The following is a 13,530-nucleotide window of genomic DNA, read 5'->3' on the forward strand; positions in this document are numbered from 1 at the left end:
CTTGTTTAGATCTGACAGCTTTCATTTTTCAAGTAATATAGTACAAAGATACATAGTTGCTATGGTTTTGCATTGGATAGAGAGGGATATAATGACAACATAAGACACTGAGAAATGGACACAGTCTCTAAATCTAAAAATTACTGTTCAAAAGCAGCATCTCTGGGATTTCAGCAATATAAAATACCATCTATACTGGTATTTTTTTGTACAGTCTATTGATAAACTAAGAAAGATTCCATGATATAACTAATAAACATCATGATCTGCAGGATTTACATTATACTTTTGTATCTTGAACATTCTGAACTTCATCTTGAACTTCTGGACACTAAATGGCAAAGAGTAACCAGTCTCAAATCTTCCTCCTGCAAATTGGGTCATCTTTCTGAACACTAGCAAGAACAAAATGGTAAATGAAAAATTTAAGAGGTATGAATGATTGACTATCTCTCTAAAGCATCAATATGTAAAGCCTTAAATCAATGACTATACTGAATGAAATTGGAATGAATGAACTGAGAATAACTCATTTGATTTCTTTCTTTACATTTCCTCTCCATTATCAATCCATCACATCACTGACTACAAAAGAAAAACACCATCTTTACTGAATCATTTCATTTAAGGCTTGGCTTCGAGTTCTGTTATTATACTAGCTGTCCAAGTAAGCTGCTTGTCTTGGGGCACATCACAGTGCCTGTAAGGTGGCAAATGAGCTGCTAGTGATCCATCTGCTTGGGAATGAGCACATCTCAACAGGCACATGGTTATTTACAAAAACGTGTTGAGATGTGTTCCTTTTCATGATAAAAAAAAGTAGCTTAAAAAGTTATTGTCATAAGCTTTTGAGTGTGTTACAGGCATGTAAAGGAAAAATATTTAAGCTAAAATATACTTTTTAGTATATTTACATACTATAATCTATATAATCTATTAATATATTAATGGACTATACATTTTTATTATATCATTATTGGAGATTCTGTTAAAATTAGAGATTGAATATAATGCTGAAAGTGAGGGGTGCTTAAAGCACAGACATTTTTTTACAAGGAGTGAAATCCTAGTGTCTTGGTATTTTCTTCTTTATTCTTTGAGGCCCATGTTTGTTTAGACCTCTTCCTTGAGGTTTCCCGACTACTTCCAACACTTCCACAGTCTTTTCTCTTTGGATCCCTAATGCACTTGCATTCTGCACTGTGCCATTTAACATTTAAAATTATATGCTGCCTTTCATTGCTTTTTCTTTCAAGTGCATTTTCACCTATACTGTAAACTCTTTAAGGGGAGGGATTAGAGTTGATACCCCTGCATCCCTCATCTTGGAGCTGGGTGCTGAACACCTAACTATCCTATACACTCAAAGAACAACTGATTATCACATAGCATTTAATAAACAGTGGACTGAAATACGACTTCTTTGAGCAAGAACTAAAACAGTCTAGAAAATGACCCTGTATTTCAGAGCTGGGGGTCTGCCAATGACATGGTGGGTGCCTTTGAAAACATTACCTCTGCACACACAAAACAGTTCAACTGAAAGGTCAACATCAGTAAAAAAAGTTGAAATGATGTCCTTAAACCTCCCCGTGTTCTCAAGAATGCCTTTCAAACTTTTGAATTTTTTCATAGATCTCTGTGCTCCGATCAAAAACTTCATTAGGCCACCTGTTGAGCTCATTTCTACCTGCTACTTACAGAATACCCTCAACAGTCCACAAAACTTCCTCCAGAGAATGAGAGAATGGGCCCATCCCAAAGCACAGCTAATCTGAAAAACTGGATAAGCCACAGAACACCAAACTTAGAGGAGCTATTTCTGCTCAAGAGCTGAAGACTAAAATAAAGTAGAGAAGAAGAAACAATATGAATATGGAAAAAAGAAAACCAAAGAGAAAGAGATGGTCTGACTTCATTTCTACACATTTCTACTTCATTTCTACACATCCCATGCTGAATTTCTCAAGAACAGAGAAACTTTATGAATGAGCACTAAATATGCAAAAATCAAACCAGAGGAGAAGGACTTTGAAAAAATATTTAAATAACTATAATAATCACAGGATAAACCAGAAGAAACATGATTGCATCAGTGAGAATTTTTAGACCTTTTAGACATGGTGAAAATGAGCAGTAATTCAAGATTTGACAGATAAGGGATTAATACTGAGTTCAAAGAATAAAAAGAAAAGTTCTTACTGTAGATTTTAATGGGGAAACCAATTCAATCCACGTAAATCAGTTATTTTTAGAGACTCATAGAGATGCTGAAAGAAACTAATGAGATTTGTAACTAGATTATTTTTACAAGGAAAAGTATCTTGAAAACTACTATCACTCAAAGATATAATATATACACCACAGAGACTATTAGTGATACATGAATAATGTCTCTTTTAGAGTACTAGGGGTCAATTATAAGAGGCCTCCTTAGTCTCTCTTACTTCAGCTATTAATACTGTCTGCCCTGCTTACTACAAAGGGAAAGGGGAAGTATGACAAAGTGTTACGGCTTTCCATGCTATTTGTTTATTTATTTTTACTTATGATACCCAAGTACAGTGTACCTGGAGTCTATTGACAGAGTATGTGTTGAAAATGTTTCCATTAGTGGCATCTGTATCACCCCATGGGTTGATAATTCAAAGATTAGAAAATAGCACATACTCAGAATAGAACCATGGTTGGGCTAAGGCAGGGCTTCACAACCTTGGCACCATGTTGTCTTTTGTGTAGGCTGACTCTTTGCTGTTGGGGCACTCCCCCATGCACTATAGTGTATCTACCAGCACCCTGGCCTCTGCAGCTCTGCAGTAAAGATGCCAGTAGCACCTACCCCCATTTGTAACATCCAAAAATGTCTCCAGACATTTCCCAAAGTTCCCTGAGGGGCAAAATTGCACCCGGTTGTGAATCACAGGGTAAGGATTTATGTTACAAAAAATAAAAGACAACAGAACTTCCTTTATGTTAAAATTCCAGACTCCTGGGACTCTTCCAGTGTGTGGTGCAAAGACCATGCCTAAACCATACCAGACAGCCAGAACACTATCCTATTAAAAAAAGACCTTTGCCAAGTCATTCTGAAGTTAAATCTTCTACAACAACCCTTTCCGAAGAATAACCACAAACTCCATTCTTCTGAGTGATTTTGTGTGGGTATCTGTGATACAGAAGTGATTAGCTGTGGCACTGTGTCGTAGAGGCTGAAACTGGAATTTAAAGAATCAAAACTGGTGACTTGAAAATTGCTACTGAAATGTGTGACTTTAAGCTTTATAATTACACGTTCTACTATGGCATTGTATGAATTGATGAAGACAATAATGTTTCTAAAATGTTTTACCTTTTGAGGCAATACTAATTTGGCCAAATTATACCCAAAATAACACAAAGAAAACTTCCTTTTTCTCAAACTGCACTTTGTTCAGTATTGGACTGGACACAGGCGATGGAAGAAAATTGTGAGGAACTCCCAGTTCTTTCAAGTGAGAAGACACAAACTTCCCACTGTATACTCAGATTATTCCCAATGTCAGATTTTTAAAAGTCACTTCAGTGAGGAATTTTCAAATAGTTAAATGCTGAAATTACAAGGATTAATAGATATAATAATTTAATAGTTTCCCTATTAGTAGAGAATTCATTAGGATACATTAACAGAGACCTAATTCATTTATCCATTGTTTAAAACAAATCTCCTATATCTAAGATCTGCTAACTGATTGTAATAAGAATGAAAACCCTATGTTTTGGGGTAAGTGACATTATAAATACAGTATTAGATGCAACCTACTGGGTTATTCCTTCAAAATGACCTCTCTTCCTAGTTGATAGTATCATTTTGATTCAGCAAAACTTTTTCTAAAAGGAATGTAGTTGGTTTTCCTTTTAAATTTATAGTTTTTATGCATTTTATGAGTACATTTGTATAAGTGCATTTTAAAGACACCTCTCTCACGTGCTGAACTTGATTCGGATCAAATCAAATCACCTAAATCAAAATTTTAGAGCATGGCAGGGAAAGAAAGAGAGAAATACAGGACGGAAGAAAAATAAATGTCAAAGGGACAGCTCTTAAAAGGACTGAAATTCCAACTTATTAGCATCATGTAAAATCTTTCATTCATAGCAAAAACTTTCTTTGCTCATAGGACACACGTAGTTTTGATCATGAGTTCCTTAGAGAAGTGGAAAATGATGAGGGAGAAATAAAAATGCTAGCCAAGAAGAAATTCTAGTATAATAACAGTTAATACTTCTTTAAGCTTTCCCTCTCCATGTAGGAGGTGGAAAGGAAGAAATTTTAAAGTAAATATTCTGCTACTTACTGAAAGTTGAAATTTCTAATAGTTTGTGATTTATTCTTTTAAACTTAGTGTGGTGCAAAGGCCATGCCTAAACCATACCAGACAGCAGGACACTATCCTATTTTAAAAAAGATGACACAAAGTGGCCAATTCGATCTCCATTATTTGTCTCTCATTAATAGACAGCCTAATTGCCCACACAGTGTTTCTGCTGCTAGGACTGACTAAATAGATATTTTCAAGGATATCAGAAATAATAACTTCAGGAATGTTTTATGTCATCAGAATAGGATGTAGGTCACCTTTTCTAGATTTCTAATGGAGAGCACCACAGAAGTTCAGACAGTACTATTTCCTGTATCAGAATGGAGAAAGAAACATAAATCTGGGTTTTGGAAGAAGAAAAAAGGGCAAACTGCAAAACGAAAAGGGGTGATAGAAGTGAACGCTAAGATCACTGGGTTTATCCTTCCCTTTGCATTTGCAGCGTTAGAGGTTCATACATTTTTTAAAGCCATTATTATTGCACAAGAGGCTCAATCCCATCTCAAATGCATCCTAAACTTAACTTATTATCTAGAAGTACTTTTTCCTCCATGAAATGATAGACTTAGGTTCCTAAATTTTTGAGGCTAGAAAACCATCAGATGACTTGCTTCCTCCAGGATAAAGAAACATACTAGGACGGAGGAGTGTAGGCGATGGGCAGAGTGGAAACTTCAGTAATGAAAAAAAGATAACATTCTTCAGCCCAGCAATTTTCAACTTCCAATTGAGTGAGGTAAAACAGAGTGTCAGTGGGAGATGGGTGGGAGTGTGGAATTACAGCTAAAATACTGAGAATTTGGAATCTGATCCATTTAGAAATCTCATGGTTGCAGATGATGATGGGAGCAATTAGCCTTTGGGTACAGCACAGTAGGTCAAAGCCGTCACCAGCACTGGGGCCGGTCAGGGGGAAATGGCATGCCCATGGGTGATGCATGTCACCTACTCTCGAAGCAGATTGACTGACACTCTGCCTCCTGTAGTGTATTTTTCAAAACTAGAGATAGCAAAAAACAAAAAACAAAAATAACCCCAAGGAACGGTCATAGATGGAATTCTGCAACTCAAATATAGTGTATTTATGAACCAAAGTAAGCTGACACTGTGATAAAGAAAGCACAGAGCAACACACAATAAGCAGAAGAACAATGACAAAGAGAATCTGGAAGGACTTACAAAGGTTATCTGATTCAGCCATGGCTTTGATCACAGAAACAATACAGCTGTATGAGTAATGGTGTGCACCATTTTCACATTCGTTTACGGAGTCCTTGTGTACATGCATGGCAAGACAGAGGATGAGATTTAACAAGCTAGCTGTGTTATCCCCGTTACCATGTGAGGCTGCCTTACCAAACGTTCGTGTGGATGCAGGCTACAGTAGCTGCTAGACTGTGGAATATGAGAAGAGTTGCCCAACATTCCTCCGTAGCCAGGCTGATTCATCCCACTGGAGGAGCTCCAAGGGTCACTGCTGTGATGGCCATCTGTGAAAGACAAAGAAAACCATGACTTACTTTCCTGAGGCATTCCGCCCTGCCTTGTAGAATAGTTTTTTTTTTATGTACTTGAAAATGACTGCCTGTTGTGTATCCATCTTTGTGTTGGTTGGGTGGTTACATCAGAAGACACTCATCATTACCTTTTCCCAAGTGGCTCTGCATTGCCAAACAAGTTCTCCTAGTAATAATTCAATGGTAAAAGAACAGAACCCATTTCTATATAGAATCATGTAAAGTCAGTGAGGTAGCTAAACCTAAAGGAAACATTTCTTGGAAGTTCCCCGAGCTCTTTTTTCTATGAAAACCAACTAAAACGTTGAATTGTTCCTAGATTTGGGGGTGAAAATAAAACACTTGGGACATCATGGAGTTGGCAAGTTTACACGGCATGTAAGGAATAAGTAACAATGAAAAGGAACATCTCAGATTTAAATATTGGATTTCTTTTTTGTTAACATATACAGTAGATACAACTAAAGTTGGAATTATATTATGATGTAAAAAGAAGTTGGGTCTAAATATATGTAGTTCAGAGATTATTTATTTTTTCATTTTTATTTTTTGGTATATAGTTATATAGCTATCTGGAAGCCTTCTGTTGCAAATGAAAGAGTATACACACATACCACACGGTGAATATTATGTTACAGGCAATTTTGAGAGCCTCTGGATTTTATAAATATGAGTTAAAAAGAGGCTTAAAATTAGAGGGAAATTAAATGAAGTATCTTTTAATACCAATTAATCTTTTGTTAACGCCCTATTAAAAACATTCCTACAGACTTTTTTTTTCATTCTCTAGGACTGCTGGCCTAGAAGCTATTACTAGAGATTATTATTGTTTGGTTTGGATTTCTCAAATTAAGGGGTGTGGGGAGGATCTGTGTTACTGCTGAATTCAATTTTTGTTTCATTCAATAGTTTAACAAAAATTAATGAGTGCCAGATATATATGAGGCCACCAGCTAGGTGGTAACTGTATGGCAGGTATTTCTCCCTTGAAAATAATCTTATTTTTCACCACACATGTTATTTAATTAAGGCCTTCTGAAAATGTAGGCAAAAGGCAAGTTAAATCTGACACTATACTTCACAATGCTTTTTCTGAGTTTTTCTTAATCCAGAAGTTAGAATTCAGAAAAACTGGAATGGTTTCAGGACAGGGAGGAATAATCAATTGATTTCTTAAGAGCTATGCAAGTAAAATCATGCCTGTGAATTTGACAACTTAAGAGTTTTAATTAGAAGATGGAAATTAAAGTTAAAAATAAGAGGTTACACAGTAGTAAGTTTCAAATATGCTCCCAACAGTCTCTGAATATCTTTCACTAAAGTTCATGGTTCTTCAAGACCTGAATTCTTAGGGCACCATGGATTCCTTACTGAAGGAAGCCAATGTGAAATGGGATCATGATGCAGTGTGTCTGTGATCATAACATGAAAACATAGGACTTCCAAAAAGCTACTACCATATTCATGCACTTAAGATTTAGCTCTAAGACTGTGGAAGTTTCATTGTCACCTTAAATTCAACTATGAAGTTTAAAACCACTAACACTTCAAATAGATGACATATATAAATAAATTGAGAATATGTATCATTGAACAAGTGTCTCCTGAAACATTTTGACAACACGATGCACTATACAGAAATACATTTAGGATTTGTTAATGCAGATCACTCTACTCAGTGCAGACTTATAAAAATACATCTTTCACATAAATTATGCTTTTCACAGTAAATTAATATTTATCACATCCTATGATCTTGGCATAATGTTGTTTTGAAAGAATAGAATTAGATGTGTGCAAATTAATTGTGCTCATCATAAATGTCAACTCAAAAATTTTTTCTTGTTCCTTTTTGTATATTCACATGCAGAAAAGCAAATTTGTTCCCTGTATTTTGCATGGTCTGCTATGGAGAAGACCCTGTGTTTTAATCTACCTGAGCTCTCCTGCAGTGTGCACAATTTAAGCAAGCCACCTTCCTGAAGGCAGAGAGATGAAATCTATTCTGTCAATTTTTTCAACGAATATCTACTTTGACTGATGAATCCTTAAGCCGACAGTCTCAGCGAGCACCAGTAGCATAGTCTCTCTGTCTGGTCACAAAGGAGGGGAGCTGCTGTCAAAGTGCCTGCTGTTTATGCTGAAGGGGAAAAGCTCTTTGTCATGGCACAGGATGCACCCCAGTGACACACTCTGCTTGTCCATTTGAGAGCTACACCCAGGACAGGTCTCAAAGATAAAGGATCCCTGTGAACATAAGCTCCATTATGTGTGGAACAAAGTCTCTCTATTCCTAAGGGACCCATTCGATTCAATTTTATAGATTTTCCATGGAATTTCACATTTGAACTCACAACCTAAAAGAGCTAACACTCTGAAGGGTAAGAAAATAAATCCCTTTTAATCAGAACGATTTTGAGTGTGTCCACTGTAATCTAAGGCAGACAGCAGGCTGCTCCCCTGGTACTTGCCGCCCCAAGCATGCTCCCCTTCCTGTGACATGGCTCTTCCTAGGGCAGCACGAAGAAGGAAATCCCATGGCACTTGGCCAGGGCACACTCAAACAAGCTTCTCACATCCAAGCAAAAAAGTCAAAGTTTTGCATAAAGGGGTTCTTGGTAATTTCCATATCTAAATTTTAGAGTATTAACTTGGTAACAAGATCATCACAGTTTGACAGTAAGTGTCACAGATAAATCAGGGATGGAGAGTTAGCTGCATCCTCTGGATAGTCTGTTCTTACAAGCAGCTGCTGGCACTTCAACCACCTTGGTCTTTTGCAAACAGGAGAAAGGAACTGTCCCACCAGCTCAAGACTGTAAGCTGGGGGTCACACATATACATGTGCATTTTATACTTAAACGCACTGGACAATTACATGAATACACATGCTTTATCTACCATGAAACTGTAATGTTTCTACATTTGTCTGGGAAAAAGGCTGGGTCTTTTGCCCTTAATCTGTTAGCACACTGGGATAGACCTTTTACTGTGTAGTGGAATAATATTCCAGCCTATAGATAGGTCACTGCATCTTAACTGGGACTCCAGTTCTTACACAGAAATTAACAAGTGGCTGAAATTTTTATATGAAGTTATATTTAGGGACATTTTTTTCCCAGCTGGCTAAATCCAGGATGCTCAAAATACATCTAAATGCACTCACATATTCTTCCTGCGGAGCGCAGACGCTGAGATGGTGGCTCGTGGAAGACCATCCCCAAAGAAGTGTCAGTCCCAAGGGAAGCAAACCAGTTTAACCGTAACTTCTTATTGCTCAAGGGGTTTTTAATTTAAAAAACAAGTCTTAGTAAAGTGCTCATTAATTGATTAATTAATTAATTAATTTTTAGTGGATTCAATTCTTAAGAAGAGCATGACCTTCAATATTCTATGCTTGCCTAGCACCCCATTTCTTGAGTGTCAATTCAGCAATCTTTTGCCCCATATATGACTTGCGGGGACTTGGAAAGACTTTGCGCAGTGGATGTCCCTTTAGAAGGGACAGCGCCTTACCTTGCATGAAGAAGGAGCTGGGGAAAGTGCTGGCTGCTGGTTTTGAGGAAGGGTAGCCTGGCGAGTCCCTGTTGTAGTCGGCAGTGCTAGCTGACGGAGCATAGACCTGAGGAGGGAGAGCCAGTTTAGTTCCGCTTGCTGCATTGACCAAGGCACCTCAGGGTCCAGCCCTGGCTCAGAAGCAGGCCCAAAATGCTTAAGTTCTACCCTGTCCCCCATAAATCTGATCAGACCCTAGAAACACTGCCCCTTTCAGACTACATAAAAACAAAAACTGCTGAATATATTTGTGTGAATGGAAACTCTGTGTGGTATTTTCCAGTTGTAGGAAAGAATATTCTGAACTGTCTCCTTGTAAATATATTATATAATACCCACAGGGCCATCCTGGGAATCTGAGCATCCTTTTTATCCTTTTTCTTTTAAAAACATAGATAGCCCTTGAGCACATGAAAGGTGTAAACAGAAAGATGTGCATCAAGCACCTCCCCTTTTACTCTACCTTTCAATTAAAATGTTCACTTTGGGAGACAGAGAAAACGAAGGCACTATCCAGACCACAGAAAGTGACAAATATCTTGGAATATTAAATCCCCAAAGTGTCAGCCTTTTGCAGAAATGCATGAAAAAAGCCATTAAAAAGCCCAGTTCTACATAAGACCACCAACAATCAATGTGCGTACAGGAAGGGGAAGGGAAGCCCTCCTTTATAGTTCTTATTATATTTGTGTGTGCAATAAACTTTAAAAAGTATGCAAAATGCTAATTTACTTATATTAGTTTACTAGTACTCATGAGATTGGGGGAACTAGTTCTTTCTAAAATAGCCTGTGTATTTCTTGTTTATGTTTCCTTTAAAGAAGACAACATAGTACAAAAGCATAAATTCATAAGGTATAGTTTAACTTTAATTGGTTTTACCCTTTACCTTTTCTGCTATATACATACAGATATATATATATATTTTTTTAAATCCCCATTTTCTTTTGCTCCAAAAGTTCCCCTCTCCAGATGGCCAGAGAGAGTGAAACACTGTCATCGTCTTGATGAAAATGGATACCTTCCTGCCTCCATTTTGAAGCAGGCAGCGGCTCACAAAACTGGCAGTGAGCCTACAGTGATATTCACAGGTCACAATAAAGGAAAGAGAAATTCACCAATAAAAAGGCAACTGCAGGGTTACCAAAAAAAACTCCCATTTTTTTTTACAGTGCATATCGAATAAACACCCTAAGAAAAATTGTATTAATTGCTCTCAGAACACCATGAATCACAAACTAAGCATTAATACAAGGTTTAGGATTTCACAAGGGGTAAGTCCACAGAGACAGATGTGGGAAAACATGCATACACATACGTATATCAAGTAAATGCTACATATGCCCCCCCAGTGCCCTTGAAAACTGGGAGGTCCTGGATTGAACAAAACAAAAACAAACCAGAAAAATCCACGTACACTTTGGAAAACAGGATTTTTCCTAAGTCATGGAGGGGGTGTAAGCCCTGTATTCATGGGTCAAATTTCATTTTCTTTTTAAAGTTTCTTCATATTTTAAATGTATAGGCAGCTATTTGCTTCTGTTTCCACATTGCTTACAATCAGGGAAACATTTTTTTTCCCCCAAGTATCTTTAAAGGACAATGAATAAAACTTCAGTCAGGAACCCCCAAACAAATCAATACCCTACATTCTGTCAAACAGAATCCAGTATTTTCTTAAGAACTACACAAGTAACAAACAATTTGGGAAATACTACTAAATGTATTTAGAGAGGGTCTTGAGAGTAGAATAAAAAGATAAGAGGAAACATTACTTCTAGGAAATGAGGAAATTGAAAATTGAATCATCTTATCCCAATGACAGAATGGGCATAATATGCCTATAATATATCTACAGGTTATTAGCCCGACAGCTATTCACCAGTTGGTATTAATACAAACTAAGTATACTACATATTATTGCCAAATTTCATAAGTCAATATATTTACTATACAACTGAAAATAAACTCTGACCCATATTATTAAATCATCTTATATTTTAAAACAATTTAAATAAACTATGTTAGGATAATATCTAGTTTAATTTTAATTATATATTCCACATTATCCTTAAACATGTTTATTACTCTATAAACACCATTTGATGGCATCTAAGAAGGTTCATCTTGTCCCCCCGATTTGGGTAGAATTATTTGATATTTTTTGGGGGGGAGACAAGGACAAATTTTTGGCAATTGTGCTCATGTATAAGGAGACTACTTTGACTATGAATTAATGATCAGACTCAAAGATCTAAGGGTAAGATTACTTACATCAAATTCATCAATACTGCCCATATATCTATGGGGTTATAAAAAGGATATAAACATAAAAATATAAAGAGAAAATTAAAACTATTAAAAAAAGAATATGAAAAGAGATGTAGTATACTATATAATTTCCATTTCTTTGCTTTTTGGAAAAAATTTTTTTTTCTGGTGTTGTACCCAAATAGAGACTCTTTTAAGATCAGAATAAAAGTCTTTGTTAACAAGAAATGAACCATTGTTTGCAGCTTCTTTTGAAAAGGGAATTTCTGCATATTTTATAAATCTTCTTTATATCGTAATTTACAGATTAGGTACAATGTTATTTATACCCTTTTCATTTACATACTTTATCTTTTCCAGTTCAATAGTTATTTTTGTTAAGCATGCTATATACTTGTTTACAGAAATAAACATCACATAGAACTATTATGCTTTTTAAAAGTAGATGGGATTAAAGAATTATTTAGTTCAACACATTTTAGTTATAAGAAAATTCAACAATGGAAATGGTCAAAGCAGCTGCCCGAGACAAGTTAACTGCTCACAATCTGCAACTAGCAATTGCTATCTAATGGCCACTTTCTTTAAAAATAGTAGTGGAGGTATAAGATGACATAAATGAAAACACAGTGATCACACTGTTCATACTTCAGTTTATCCTTGATGTTTTCATCTTTAATAGCCTGGATGGTGTGAGCTGCTTCGGTATTTTTACACTATTTTGCCAACTTTGGAATCATTTTTAATGACAAACACGAGAAAATGAGTCCACTGAAAAAATTAAATAAAAATCCCAATGTATTGAAGTGACTCCACCAAAGAAACATGAGGAAAGTCCAAAGGGAAATGAAAATCTACACTTAGTTCTCTGATAAGGCAGCTTACATCAAGGTAACTTCAGCCTTCTGATTTGTCCCACAAGAGGAACAAAAAAAATGTGAAATTTCTGTTGAAAAATTGGAAGTGGGGAAATGGCCAAAGCTCATAGGCAATGGGTCTTACTGAACTATTTGTTGAATAAAAATTTCATGGAAAACTAACAGCAGAGTATAGTTAATATTCAAAGTTAGCACCATTATTTTACAATCCTGAATCTGAAACAAAATCATACATATAAAAATTATGAATTTAACAAAGCTCTTTAAATAAGACTAAAACCTGGGCTGATAAAAAAGTTTTCATTTTACAGATTTAATTTTGTTGTAATTTGAGAAGTATCAATTATTATGATGCAGCAGCTATAATAATCCAATGTTCCTGATTATCCCCTGTGCAGTCATCAAAGAAGCAATAATATGACACGTTCTTTTAAATAGAACCTCCACTTTCTAGAAAAGAAGAAAACCAAGCGAAAACACAAACCAACCAACAAAATGAAGGGAGTGGGGATGTTCTCATTTTAATCTTTCTTTTCATCTAAATTTCACTTAGAGATTTAAAAAATAACAATGATTGTCATTTGTTTAGGGCCTCTGGGGGAAGAGCTTTTGTGGCAAGAGTTCCATATATATTATTTTTAAACTTGATAATCATCATACGAGGTGGCTGTTATTAATAGTATCATTCCTATTTCACAGGGCTGAAGAATAATAAAGAGGTCAAATGGATTGGCCCAAACTGCCAGTTCCACCATTTATTAGTTAGGCAACCTCGGACCTACTTCAACCTCTCTAATTTTCAGATTCCTACCTGTAAGATGGGACTGACAGTGCCTGCAATGTGAAGTTCTTGTGAGAATTAAATGGCATTATGTGCATAAAGCAACCAGAATAATACCCGGTGCATATTAAGCATGAAAAAACCAGAGACAATAGGGTTAATGTGCTGCT

At 36.1% G+C, this 13,530-nt stretch overlaps 1 protein-coding gene across 17 annotated transcripts in view; it reads right to left on the minus strand.

Annotated features, from left to right (window-relative positions):
- Window positions 1–13,530, minus strand: part of TCF4 (transcription factor 4) — a 333,674-nt gene that overhangs the window by 45,292 nt on the left and 274,852 nt on the right. For all 17 annotated transcript variants that reach the window (XM_017657168.3, XM_017657163.3, XM_017657164.3 and 14 more), the window contains 2 exons: window positions 9,392–9,497; window positions 5,715–5,848 (listed from right to left, as the gene is read on the minus strand). In XM_017657168.3, coding sequence (XP_017512657.1) covers window positions 5,715–5,848; window positions 9,392–9,497 — 240 coding nt within the window. The remainder of the gene's footprint in view (window positions 1–5,714; window positions 5,849–9,391; window positions 9,498–13,530) is intronic.

The sequence above is a fragment of the Manis javanica genome, chromosome 9 (assembly GCF_040802235.1).
Source record: "Manis javanica isolate MJ-LG chromosome 9, MJ_LKY, whole genome shotgun sequence".
In the NCBI taxonomy this organism is placed as follows: Eukaryota; Metazoa; Chordata; class Mammalia; order Pholidota; family Manidae; genus Manis; species Manis javanica.